The 13,865-nt window shown below is 47.6% G+C and overlaps 1 protein-coding gene across 1 annotated transcript in view; it reads right to left on the reverse strand.

The window, feature by feature from the left end:
- Positions 1–13,865, reverse strand: part of LOC141098809 (vomeronasal type-2 receptor 26-like) — an 85,755-nt gene that overhangs the window by 46,231 nt on the left and 25,659 nt on the right. Inside the window, exons 2-3 of the mRNA XM_073586785.1 lie at positions 6,314–6,520; positions 5,219–5,460 (exon numbers count right to left, since the gene is read on the reverse strand). Of these exons, the coding sequence (XP_073442886.1) occupies positions 5,219–5,460; positions 6,314–6,520 (449 nt within the window). The remainder of the gene's footprint in view (positions 1–5,218; positions 5,461–6,313; positions 6,521–13,865) is intronic.

Consider the following 13,865-nt stretch of genomic DNA (forward strand, 5'->3'; position numbering starts at 1 on the left):
GCACCCAGCAACAAAGATAGTATAAGGTGCGTTCGCAGCCCGGGGTCCACCGTGCAGAGATGTTACCTGCTGCTTGGTAATGGCGGATACAAGATGGCGGTATAACTAACACATGCGGGTTAACCCCACCCGGTATGTAAAAGGCGAAACATGTTACTTCACAGGGCTGCAATACCGCAGGGTGAATGCTAGTGTCTTGGTCACAGGACACTGCCCCAAGGACATGGCATTAGAGTCCCTCTAGACCCACTATCATTCGGTGCCGTAACTGCGGTGCCAGAAAAAACAACAAACAGGTTAAGCGCTCGAAGCGCATACAGCGCCACTCTGGCAGACGCCACTAACCAGCCTAAGCTTATGTCTGGAAAGCGCACTAATTGTACACAGTGCCGCTCTGATGGACACTGCTGTGAATGTGGTACGGTAGTGCCTTGTGCTGGATTGCACAATCTGGCGCTAGCACTCGTGACGTGAACTGGGTGCACTGTGGCGCAAAGGCAATGCCACCTCTAGGCGCTGACTCTAACTCTGATGCCCTAATACATGCACAACTAATTGAGGGAATATACAATGAGTCACTCACCAGAAACATGCATCCATCATCACACACAAAAGTACATAATTCTATACTAGCGCACAGCCGGGCGGCCATGTAAGGCTTTTATAGTTGCAGCTTTCCGGGACCTTCCTAGTGGTCCAATTGGAGCAACAACAGGACCTGAGCATGTGAACTCCGACCTCCAAAGAGAGGTCGTCCCACGGGCATGCTCAGTGGACCGAAAGAGGGACTTAGTCCCAGGAGCTGCTCGCTGCTAGCTAGTGTGGTTTGCTATAGCTGGAGCAGAGGTGGCAGCAGCAACCAAACCGACAGCACTGACTTGGGCAAGACGCCGGGACCGACATCTCTGCTGAGCAGCCTCCTCTGCGGTCGGAAAAGAATTGGAGACAGCAGAAGGCAAGGCTCGGGATTCCTCCTGTGGAGGGGAAGAAACCCAACGCCTAACATGAATAACATAAAAGCAAAACCCCAAAAAACAATGAAAGAATTGTCTTTTTCAATTTCACTGTGAGGAAGGCCGTTATTTCAATTATTATCTCAGGAAACAGGAAATTTAGAATTGGTCCTCATATTAGGTAACGGGTTTCCTCCTGGTACTCCGGTTTATTCCCACATTCTAAAGCATATTTATAGGGAATTTAGATTGTGAACCCCATCGAGGACAGTGCCAATAATGTCTGTAAAGCGCTGTGTAATTAATGGCGCTATATAAATGAGTAAAATAAATAAATAAAAACATAGGTATATGGACATTTCCACTTTGGAACCCCACAAAAGAGTGTGGCTATAAACAACATTTTCTTCAGTTTTGCAAGACTAAATGCAACCCTATATTATGTGGTACTTAACTTAAAGGGGTTATCCTGTCAAAATCGATAAGTCTGAAGTCTCTCTGTGTGACTGCTGACAAATGAATCCCCCCAGCGTATGCATTGTGCACTGTGATGATTCGCCGGTTTCTGAGCCGGGGACATAATGGTGTGCATGAGGTATTCATACTTGAGGCCATAGCCCAACTAGTGAGGGCGGCCAAGCTCCATACACCTGTATAGAGCGAGTCCACACTCTGACTAGAGATGCGACTGTCCAGTGGGCATGGCCGAATAGAGGGTACTGCCTCGTTCCATGCAAATGTATGGAGCAAGCCACTAGATGGGTTCTGGCCCACAGTATAGTTCATAAATACCTTCCAGTACCTGCTCAGAAACCATCAAATCCTCTCAGTGCACAGTGCGTGAGCTGGGGGATTTATAGGTTACAGTCACACGGAGTGACTGCAGACTTATCAATTTGGACCAATTTGGAAGTCTTCAAACAGAGGCTGGACAGACATCTGTCTGGGATGATTTAGCGAATCCTGCTTTGATGAGAGGGTTGGACCAGATGGCCCAGGAGGTCCCTTCCAACTCTACCATTCTGTGATTCTATGATTCTATGATTCTAACCACTTTAATTCAACAGAAACTTCTACTTTAGCGGCTGCTACAGGAGAAATGCAGAGCTCTTCTCAGCTTGAACTAACAACAATGTATTTCGAGGACTTTCATGCTCCTAAGCCATATTTCAGTAAGTCAAGAGATTATTTATGGTCTATGAAATGCTCTTTACAATACAGTTGATAACTAGTGATGAGCTAGCACTGCTCAGTAGTCGATCGAGCATCGGGGTGCTTGGGAATGCTCGTTACTTGATCAAATATCGCAGGTACATGAGCGCCATGCTTGAGTCCCCACCCTGCATGTTTCACGTCTTTTAGACAGTCAGTAAACATGCGGAGATTGTCTGCCATACACGGTAATGCCATAGCCATGATGGATCATAGGTAAATCTGCAGGTAAAAAAAGTACGTATTGTCAGTGTGTTTACGCAGGCACAAGGTTTTTGCCTGGTTTTAATAAATGAATAATTAAGAAAAGTTACTTGGATTCCAACCAATTTTTGATATTTGATAACTGGCACATGTAAAGCAGACAGCTGCAGGCTTATATAATCAGACTGGAATGTCCTTAGTTATTGGGCCCTTCCCAGCCTAAAAATACAAGCCCACAACCACCCCAGAACTGGTGCTGTGGCAATGAGGGTAATGGTAGTTGGATTTGATGACAGCTGCCCTGGGGTTAGTAATGGAAAGTTGTCTATCAGACCCTCTCATTACTAACCCGGTAATAAAAACTACAGTCAGAAAAAAAAATACTTTATTTGAATAAAGATTTCCCAACACTATCTCTCGTTCACCAGTTTATTAAAAAAGAAAATAATGAAATCCCATTCAGGTGACTAGTAATCCACCAATTCTGCAGTAGTTGAGAAGAGGATACCTGAAAGACACAAAACAGCAAAAATAAAGGCAATAGACATACCCTAGTTCACCAATCTATATATATAAACGCCTTATCGTGTCTGTCTGTAACCGAAATCGTGGGCCGCTGATTGGTCACGGCCACCAGGCGCCCGCCAAGCCGCAACCAGTCAGCGACAGGCGCAGCTGTTTGTAACATTAAGCTGGCAGCCGCGACCAATCAGTGGCAGGCGCAGGCCTTAATCTGTAAAAAAGAGAATTAAAATAAAGAAAAGCTATTCTCACCTTCCGACGGCCTCCTGTCTTCTTTCCACGTGCCCGGCCTCGTGTTCCCAGTAATGTTTCGCGGCTTAGACCACTGATGACGTCACTCTCGTGAAAGCGAGAAAGAAGGCCGATGTCACTCTCGCGAGAGCGAGAAAGAAGGCCGACGTCATCAGCGGTCTAAGCCGCAAAGCATTACTGGGAACGCGAGGCCGGGTGCATGGAAAGAAGACAGAAGGCCGTCGGAAGGTGAGAATAACTTTTTTTATTTTTTAATATTATTTTTGTACAGGGCCGCGGCAGTGATTGGTCGCGGCTACAGGGCCACGTTGCTGATTGGTCATGGACAGAGGGCCGCGATGCTGATTGGTCGCAGCTACACGGAAAGGAGGGTGAGGGGACCATGCATACCAGGAAAGGGGGGTGAGGGGATCATGCATATCAGGAAAGGGGGGTGAGGGAACCATGCATACCAGGATTGGGGGGTGAGGGGACCATGCATACCAGGATATGGGGTGAGGGGACCATGCATACCAGGATTGGGGGTGAGGGGACCATGCATCCCAGGATTGGGGGTGAGGGGACCATGCATACCACGAAAGCGGGGTGAGGGGACTATGCATGCCAAGAAAGGGGGGTGAGGGGACCATGCATACCAGTAAAGGGGGGTGAGGGGACCATGCGTATCAGGATTGGGGGTGAGGGGACAATGCATACCAGGATTGGGGGGTGAGAGGACCATGCATACCAGGACTGGGGAGTGAGGGGACCATGCATACCCCAAAAGGGGGGTAAGAGGACCATGCATACCAGTATTGGGGGGTGAGGGGACCATGCATATTAGGAAGGGGGGGTGAGGGGACCATGCATACCAGGAATGGGGGGTGAGGATACCATGCATACCAGGATTTGGGGGTGAGGGGACCATACATACCAGTAAAGGGGTGATGGTGAGCATACATACCAGGATTGGGGTGTGAGAGGACCATGCATACCAAGAAAGGGGGGTGAGGGGACCATGCATACCAGGATTGGGGGGTGAGAGGACCATGCATACCGGGACTGGGGGGTGAGGGGACCATGCATACCCCTAAAGGAGGGTAAGAGGACCATGCATACCAGGATTGGGGGGTGAGGGGACCATGCATATCAGGAAAGGGGGGTGAGGGGACCATGCATGCCAGGATAGGGGGGTGAGGGGACCATGCATACCAGGAAAGGGAGGTGAGGATACCATGCATACCAGGATTGGGGGGTGAGGGAACCATACATACCAGGAAAGGGGGGTGACGGTGAGCATACATACCAGGATTGGGGTGTGAGAGGACCATGCATACCAGCAAAGGGGGGTAAGGGGACCATGCATACCAAGAAAGGGGGGTGAGGGGACCATGCATACCAGGATAGGGGGGTGAGGGGACCATGCATACCAGGATTGGGGGTTGAGAGGACCAAGCACGGGAGAAGTCTTGTATGTGGTTGTAGAAAGAAGAGATAAGAGGGGAGTAGAGAAGGAGATCTTGAGAGGATCGAAGGTTGCATGTGAGTAAGTACCGGGAGACCATGTCACGGATGTATGGAGGAGACAGGTTGTGGATGGCTTTGTATGTCATAGTTAGGGATTTTAACTGGAGCCTCTGGATGATAGGAAGCCAATGAAGGGCTTGGCATAGGGCAGAGGCTGGGGAATAACGGGGAGACAGGTGGATTAGTCGGGCAGCAGAGTGTAGGATGGATTGGAGTGGTGCCAGAGTGCTAGAGAGGAGGCCAGAGAGTAGGAGGTTATATTGTTCCTAGCAGCACCTGTAAGTCAGAGATGCATCCAGGTGTCTTCTCCGTTCTGTTTCCATTCCATTTGAGAAGTTTCCATCCATTTCAATGTTTTATGCCCCCTAGCCCTCCTGTTAGGGTCTCCTGAAAAAATGCTCGAGTTTCCCAGTGACTTCCATGGGTGTCGTTGCCCACGTAGTGACTGTCCGAGCATCCGACCTGCTTAATTCGAGTATCGAGCACTCAATAATTTTATTGCTCAATCCACACTAACCAAAGTTTTGTTTCTGATTTTGTTATGATTCCTATGAATAAAATATATTTACCTGGGTGTAACCATAAACATTTAAATGTTCTATTATCTGTAATGACGTCTTCGATGACTGATCACCAACTACACCCACAAGTTTGCCATTACCGAGACAAGAATAGTTGGGGACTATGTCTCCTGGACCAGATAAGATCTGTAGTAAATTCTCTATGGCTTTATTTTCATTGTTGCAGGAATCAGTCACATGGTATCCAAGGGTCACATTAGGTAAAATATATGGATTCTTGTTAATTTCATCTATGGTGAAAATAAAGGCCAGAACATATCTATAGAAGGACGGTATAGGACTGTAAGGGGTAGCAAAGAGAAGGAAAACAATACTTAAGACTAGATTGAGTTACAATAATAAAGAAAAAATAAAACATGCTTAAAAATACTTGATTAAACTAACTGTTAGGGTTTGCGGATTGCAATAAATATAAATTAGGATAATGTGCGATCGCAACCCAGGATCCACCGTGCAGTGATGTCAAACCGCAGCTAGTGAACAATGGCAGAGCAAAGCTGTGAGAAAGCACTTTGATCACACAGAGTTTAAACGTCACTCAATGTGAACAGAGTGCAGAGTTCCCAGCTCTGTCACACCACAGAGCGGTAGTGAACAACAGAGCTCTACCCTGTTAGACAACACAGGAGTAGAGCAATAATGATGCTAGTTGGGGTCCCTATTGCTTAACCCCCAAGGAAGTCTAGGCTGGTGGTTGTGCCTGCTCTGAAACTCAGCTGTGCTAACTGCACACATGACTGGTGCTCAATAAGCTCCCAGGTCCCATCCTCAGGCCCATGACCCTTCCAGTCCAACAAAACTTTTTGCCACATACCAGCTTGGACCCGACAATGACATTGACCTCAAAATTATCTGAGGATGTATCTGAGCTCCCGACAGTTCCAGAAGAGCGGGTCATATATACAGGCTTTAACAAAGATACATGGAAGGTGTTGGTGATGTTTAGATGTGACAGAAGGCTGAGGCGATAGACAACAGGATTCGCCTGTTCCAGAACCTTGAAAGAGCGTAAATAACAGGGAGCAAATTTAGTAGACTCTGCACGCAGCCTGATATTACGAGCTGAGAGCCACACTAAATCACCTGGTTTGAAGATGAGAGCGGGGCGATGATGCGCATCGGCAGAGACCCTCATTCTCTCCTTAGAAGCCTTCATGGCATCCTGTGTGTGGTCCCATATGTCACAACCCTCCACGGCCGAGTCCACCACCGTAGGGTTGGAAGACGAGATAGGCATGGGCACGGGAACACACGGATGCTGACCATAGTTAAGGAGAAGCGGTGTCTGCTCTATAGAATCAGAGATGGAGTAATTAAGGGCAAACTCCACCCATGGCAGTAAGGATGCCCAGTCGTCATGCCTGGCAGAGACAAAATGCGGCAAGTATGTGACCAGAGTCTGATTGGCCCTCTCCTCCAACCCGTTAATCTGGTGCATTCTCTCCACCACAGTGTCAACACCTGGGCAGGCAGAAGACTCCACCTGCCCTGAAGAGAATCGAGGATGAAACCCAAAGTTACAAAAAAAAGGTGACATCAAAGTGGCAGAACTAGCTCTTTTATTTAAAGCAAATTCGGCCAAGGGCAAAAATGAGACCCAATCATCCTGATCAGCAGAGATAAAACATCTCAAATAAGATTCCAAAGTCTGGTTTGTTCTCTCCGTCTGCCCATTGGTCTGAGGGTGAAACGCAGAGGAGAAGGACAACTGAATTCCCAGCTTGGAACAAAAAGTCCAACAAAATCTTGAGACACCCTGAACTCCTCTGTCAGATACAATGTTCTCAGGAATCCCATGCAAGCGAACCACCTGTTGCAAAAACAAGGGCACCAACTCTGAGGAAGATGGCAACTTAGGGAGTGGTACAAGATGGACCATCTTAGAGAATCTATCACAAATCACCCAGATAACAGTCATTCTCTGAGAGACAGGCAGATCAGAAATAAAATCCATTGAAATAGGGGTCCATGGCCTCCTGAGCACCGGCAAAGGCATCAACAACCCACTAGAGCGAGAACATGGTTTAGACCAGGAGAAAGTCCCAAAGGACTGCACAAAATTCCTGACATCACGAGATAAGGCGGGCCACCAAAAAGACCGACTCACCAAATCTCTAGTACCAAAAATACCTGGATGACCAGCCAATGCGGAGCAATGAACTTCAGACATCACTCTCTTCCACCACTAGTCAGGAACATACAATTTTCCAATGGGACAACGCTCAGGTTGTCCTCCTGAAACTCTTCCAGAGCACGTCTCAAATCGGGCGAGATGGCAGAAAGAACTACCCCCTCACCTAAGATGGTAGCAGGCTTGGTCACAATAGGAGAATCAGCAAAGAAACTCCTAGAGAGGGCATCTGCCTTGACATTCTTAGTGCCCGGAAGAAAAGAGACCACAAAATCAAAACGTGTGAAAAACAAAGCCCATCTAGCCTGTCTAGGATTCAAGCGTTTGGCCGATTCAAGGGAAATCAAATTCTTGTGGTCAGTGAGGACCACGACTTGATGTCTAGCTCTCTCCAACCAATGTCTCCACGCCTCAAATGCCCATTTCATGGCTAACAGTTCCCAATTCCCCACATCATAGTTGCGTTCAGATGGAGAGAACTTTCGGGAAAAGAAAGCAAAGGGATTCATTTTAGGTGTTACAGGATGTTTTTGGGACAAAACAGCTCCTGCACCAATCTCAGAAGTGTCCACCTCTACCTGAAGCGGGAGTGAGACATCAGGTTGCCGCAAAACCAGAGCAGAAGTGAATCTCCCCTTCAGCTCCTGAAAGGAAGAAACAGCCTCTGGAGACCAATTCAGCACATCAGCACCCTTCTCAGTCAAATCAGTCAATGGTTTGGCAATACCAGAAAAATTAGCTATAAATTTACGATAAAAATTAGCAAAACCCAAAAACTTCTGGAGGGCCTTCAAAGAAGTGGGCTGAACCCAATCATAAATGGCCTGTACCTTGGCCGGGTCCATTTCAATAGTTGACGGAGACAAAATAAATCCCAAAATGAAATCCTCTGTACACCAAAAAGGCATTTTGATCCCTTAACATACAGGGAATTCTCCCTCAAAATCCGGAACACAGTCCGAACATGTTCCACATGAGAGTCCCAATCCCTGGAAAAGATCAAAATATCATCCAGATAGATGATCAAAAATTTATCCACAAAGTCCAGGAAAATAAAATTCATGAAGCACTGGAAGACAGAAGGGGCATTAGTGAGCCCAAAAGGCATCACCAGGTACTCAAAATGTCCCTCCGGAGTATTAAACGCTGTCTTCCATTCACCCCCATGCTTAATGCGAATAAGATTATACGCCCCGCTGAGGTCAAGCTTGGTAAACCAGCAAGCACCTTTAACTCTGGAGAATAGATCAGAAATCAGGGGTAACGGATACTGATATTTAACAGTAATTTTGTTGAGGGAACGATAGTCAATACAAGGCCTTAATGAACCATCTTTCATGGCCACGAAAAAAAAACCCAGCACCCAAGGGTGAAGAGGATGGTCTAATTTGACCCTTCTCCAACGACTCCTTAATATAAGATCGCATAGCCTCGTGCTCGGGTACAGATAAATTGAAAAGTCGACCCTTGGGAAATTTACACCCAGGGCTCAGCTCAATTGCACAGTCATAACTCCTATGAGGAGGCAAAGACGCAGACTTATTCTCACTAAATACATCATAAAAATCAGCCAAATAGTCAGGAACATCATGAGACTGGGGAGAGGTGGAGAAAACAGGAGCGTCACTAAGAGCACACCGACAACCCCAACTCACCACAGACACAGATTTCCAATCCAAAACTGGATTATGGATTTGCAACCAGGGAAACCCCAGAACAATAGTATCATGCAAATTATGCAACACCAAAAATCTGCAATTTTCTTGATGGTCTGGGGCGACCCGCATTACCACCTGGTCCAAAACTGAGGTTTATTCTTCACCAAAGGAGTAGCATCAATACCCATCAAAGGGATAGGCATCCGCAGAGGTGTCATAGGAAACCCACAACGTTTAGCAAAATCCAAGTCCATCAGGTTCAGAGCCGCTCCTGAATCCACAAAAGCCTTAGTGTAAAATGTGGACAGGGAGCAGATCAGAGTAATTGCCAGAAGAAACTTAGGTTGTACACCACCCACAGCAAATGTGTGTGCAAAACGTTTCTCTCGTTTAGGGAAGACAGAAATAATATGAGATGCATCTCCACAGAAAAAACATAGCTTATTACGCCTTCTGAACTCTTGATGTTGCGCCCTAGACAAAACTCTATCACATTGCATAGGTTCAGACATTTGTTCAACAGGTGGCAACATTTCTCGTGTAATTTTAAGTTCACGTAAACGCCGATCAACCTGAATGGCTAATGATATAGAATCGTCAAGACCAGAGGGAACAGGAAATCCCACCATAGTATCTTTTACGGTTTCTGACAAACCCTTCCGAAAGAGAGCTGCCAAGGCACCATCATTCCAAGTAGTAAGGACCGCCCACTTTCGGAATTTTTGACAGTACAGCTCTGCAGAATCCTGACCCTGGATCAATGCCAACAGGGCTTTTTCAGCTTGATCAATAGCATTAGGTTCATCATACAACAACCCCAAGGCTTGAAAAAATGCGTCCACACTAGTTAGAATAGGATCATCAGGCATCAAAGAAAACACCCAATCCTGGGGATTGCCGCGCAGCAAGGAGATGACAATTTTAACCTGCGGCACAGAGCTCCCCAATGAGCTAGGCTTCAAGGCAAGAAATAATTTACAATTATTCTTAAAATTTACACCGATCCCCAAAAAAACACATCAGGAGTAGGAATCTTTGGTTGAGCAGCATGTGAATGAGCAATATAGGAGGAAATTCCCCGCACTTCAGCAGTGAGTTGCTCCACACATTCAGACAATTGCTTAATCTCCATTAAGAAAAGATCCTCCTACGGCCCCAGAGAAAAAGAGGAAAAAATATACATTAAAAAAAAAAAAATTCTGACACTTTTTTTTTTTTTTTTTTACTATTCTTTCCTGCTATTGAGTACCCTAGAATCTGGCTGGTGACTCTGTTATGAATGGGTCACCAGAGGAGGAAAAAACAAAAATGCAAGCTAAGTCCAGAAAACCGGAGAGGTTGGTAGCTCACGGATTGCAGACCCCTGATCCTTTTCACAACAACTAACAGTAGCCGTGGAGCGTTCCTATGGTGGTTCTAGACTCCTCTTCACAGCCAAAGAACTAAATAAGCCTAATGAAAGAAAGGGGAAATCTAAACTGCCCCAGAGCAGACCCCAAAGCAATAGACAGCCCCCAACATGTATTGTCGGTGAAAACAGATGAAAACACAAACACAGACAAAAAGACAGGCAGAGCAAACGATGGGGCCCAACTAATTAGATAGGAAAGGACAGAAAAGATGCTGGCTGCAATCCGCAAAAAACCTGCCAAAAATGTCCCAACACGTCTGATAGGAAAAACGGCCCTGAAGTCACTAGACTTCAAAATCCCTCTATCAGCACTCCGATATATTCTGAAGACAGAGCAAAAGAGATTTAACCGATCAGGGACAAAAATGGAAATTCAGCAAAGCCCCAGTCGGGGCTGGCTGAACACAAAACTAAGCAAATCAGACAAAATCTCATGGAACAATAACAGAGCAAAACTTAGCTTTAGAAGACAGGAACTGAACTGGAGGCCAGAGCTCAGAGCAGAGAAATCACCAGCAACCCTACAGGGCGTCAGCTGCATTATATCCACTCAGAAATTCCGGATGTCCAATCGCAATCCACCTGTTCAGGTGACAGGTCTCTCCCATCCAAATCAGTTTCACGACCTCCCTTCACCAGCAGAGGGAGTACATCGGACATCGAAGGTGAACGAGAAAATGAGCTCACAACAGTGGGGGTTGCCAGCTGGTACTGATGGTGGTGGGGTGGTGGTGCATCTGCTGGTAGTGGCAAAAGCACAATAGCATCTAAGGCAGGAGGTGTTGAGCTTGCATCATCATCTGGCTCCACAAGGCCTCGAAGGCTCCCTTTTCTGGGAGTAGGTAAACCGCTTTTAAAGCCGGAGCTTCAGGAACAAGTTTTGGCTTGCATTGCTGACACAGCCTCCAGCTCTCTCGCCTCCTCTTCTGAAGTTTGAAAAAATAAAAGCACTGAGTCGTCAGTGGAGGCTCCTGGTCAGGAACAACACTTTTCTTTGTGCCCTTCACCCCTACCAAAAGTGAAGGATGCGGCAGGCCACACTACAGATTACTCCATGGAGCTCTTTTCACATACCATGCCTGGGTTATCAAGTCAAATCGCGAATTCCCCAGTCCAAGATGATTCTGACATGGAGTGCACTGATGCACAGCCACTGCTAGATTTTTCTGCTGGTACATTCACTCAGAGCACTACATTGTCCTTGCAGGGTACTGAGCCAGAATCTGACCCTGATGAAACTCAGGTGCCCCTTCCCGCATACTATACCACCTTACACGGTGACACAGATGAAGGTGCACATGAAATTGAAGAGGAGGTGATGGATGACCCAGTTGTTGACCCAGAATGGCATCCATTGGGGGAAGAGGGTGACGCTGCCAATAGCTCAGAAGAGGAGGAGGAAGATCCGCAGTAGGCATCGACATCGCAACAGCTGTTATCTGGCATGCCCGTGGCAGTCCAAAAACGGTTTACAAAAACCCAAAGAGGTGCAGGACAGCTTGGCCAGACGGTCAAATTAGCACAGCGTGCTCAAAATGTGTTCCATAGTAGGAAGAGTGCAGCGTGACACTTTTTTGAACAAAATCCTAATGATCAGGCAAAGGTTATCTGTAAGAAGTGCGCAAAGACCTTTAGCCGAGGGAAAAATCTGAGAAATTTGAATACCAGTTGCATGCTTAGACATTTAACCACCATGCGCTTGCAAGAGTGGACAGACTACCAAACCTCACGTACTACCTGTGCACCTGCTCCGAGTGAAGTTAGTCAGCAACGCTACATCGCTTCCCCCACTATAAGCCCACCGGTAGCACACCACCAGCAGCAAATGTTGAGGTGTCATCGCAAGGCCAAAGCAGTCAGGGAATCACAATGTTATTGCTGCGAAAGACTGAATCTAGGCCATCAGCAAGATCACCAACACCATCACCATCACCAACCCTCTCTCAGTCCGCCATGTCCACTGCTAGTTCCACCATATGCAGCTCTCAAGTCCAGCTCACCCTACCAGAGACTTTCATTAGGACAAGAAAGTACTCATCCTCTCATCCGCATACACAGTGTTAGGACTGGTGGAACGCACCAAATTATAAAATAATAGTAGGTGCGTTCGCAGCCCGGGGTCCACCGTGCAGAGGTGGTACACTGCTGCCATGTAATGGCGGAAGAATAGAGTGGCGTAAAAACAGTCACACGTGGGATACGTCACCCAATGTGAACAAGGGCGAACTCTGTTAATGCACAGAGTCGCACAACCGCTGAACGTAGATGCCGGAGCCTGTTTAGCTCACAGAGCCTGGCCAAAAGAGCGCACAGTGTACGGCCACAGAACTCTACCCCAAGGATATGGGGGTTAGAGTCCCTCTAGGCCCACATAGCGTGCAGCGTCGCTGCTGCGAGCGCCGCTATAGACGCTGGCTATGAAGTGGAGCATGTGCACTGAGGCGTGCCGAGTCCCTAGTGAGGACTGATGCCTGACTCAAGCTCTGTCCTACCTACACCTAAGCCTGGGCGCTAGCAGGCTAGACTGCACAACACATGCGTAAAAAGGGTAGAGGTTTCTTAATGAGTCATTCACCAGAGACATTCATACGTGCATACATCACTCACTCCACATAGTCTGCAAATACAGTCTATCCTAGTGCATGGCCGAGCGGCCATGCAAACCTTTTATAGCCGCGAGCGTCCGGGACTTTCCTGGCTTCTCGGATGGGCCAATCCGAACACGAGCAGGACCTGAGCATGTGACCTTCGATCTCCAATGGGAGATCACTCCACGGGCATGCTCAGTGGCCTGACCTGGGGACTTAGTCCCTGGAGAATCTCGCTGCTGAGCAGCATGTATTGCCATAGCTGTGTCAGAGGTGGCAGCAGCAAGCAAACCCACGGAGCTGGTCTGGGCAGAGTGCCTGGACCGACGAGTTTGCTGAGCAACCTCCTCTGCAGCTGGAGAGGAATGGGAGACAGCTGGAAGTAAGGCTCAGGATTCTCACTGTGTAGTGACAGAAATCCGACGCCTAACACACAGTGTTTGAATGCCCACATTGCCAAACGAATCTCCTTAGAGATGATGCCCTACCGGTTGGTTGAAAGTGAAGCTTTCCATGAGCTTATGACCTAAGCAGTACCACGCTATGACCTACCAGTCGGCACTTCTTTTCTTGAAAAGCCATCCCAGCCCTCCACCTGCATGTGAAAGACCGCATTGTCCATACACTCAAGCAATCAGTGAGTGGAAAGGTGCACCTCACAACAGATGCATGGTCCAGTAGGCATGGCCAGGGCCGTTACGTGTCCATCAGTGCGCACTGGGTTAATGTGGTGGATGCAGGGTCCACAGGGGTCAGCGGCGGTGGGACAGTGCTGCCTAGCCCATGGTATAGGAAAGAGTTGGCTGTAGTCGTTCGACCCTCCTCCTCCAGAAGCAAAAGCTCATCC

This window comes from Dendrobates tinctorius, unplaced genomic scaffold (assembly GCF_039654945.1).
Source record: "Dendrobates tinctorius isolate UK_male_01 unplaced genomic scaffold, ASM3965494v1 ptg000095l, whole genome shotgun sequence".
In the NCBI taxonomy this organism is placed as follows: domain Eukaryota; kingdom Metazoa; phylum Chordata; class Amphibia; order Anura; family Dendrobatidae; genus Dendrobates; species Dendrobates tinctorius.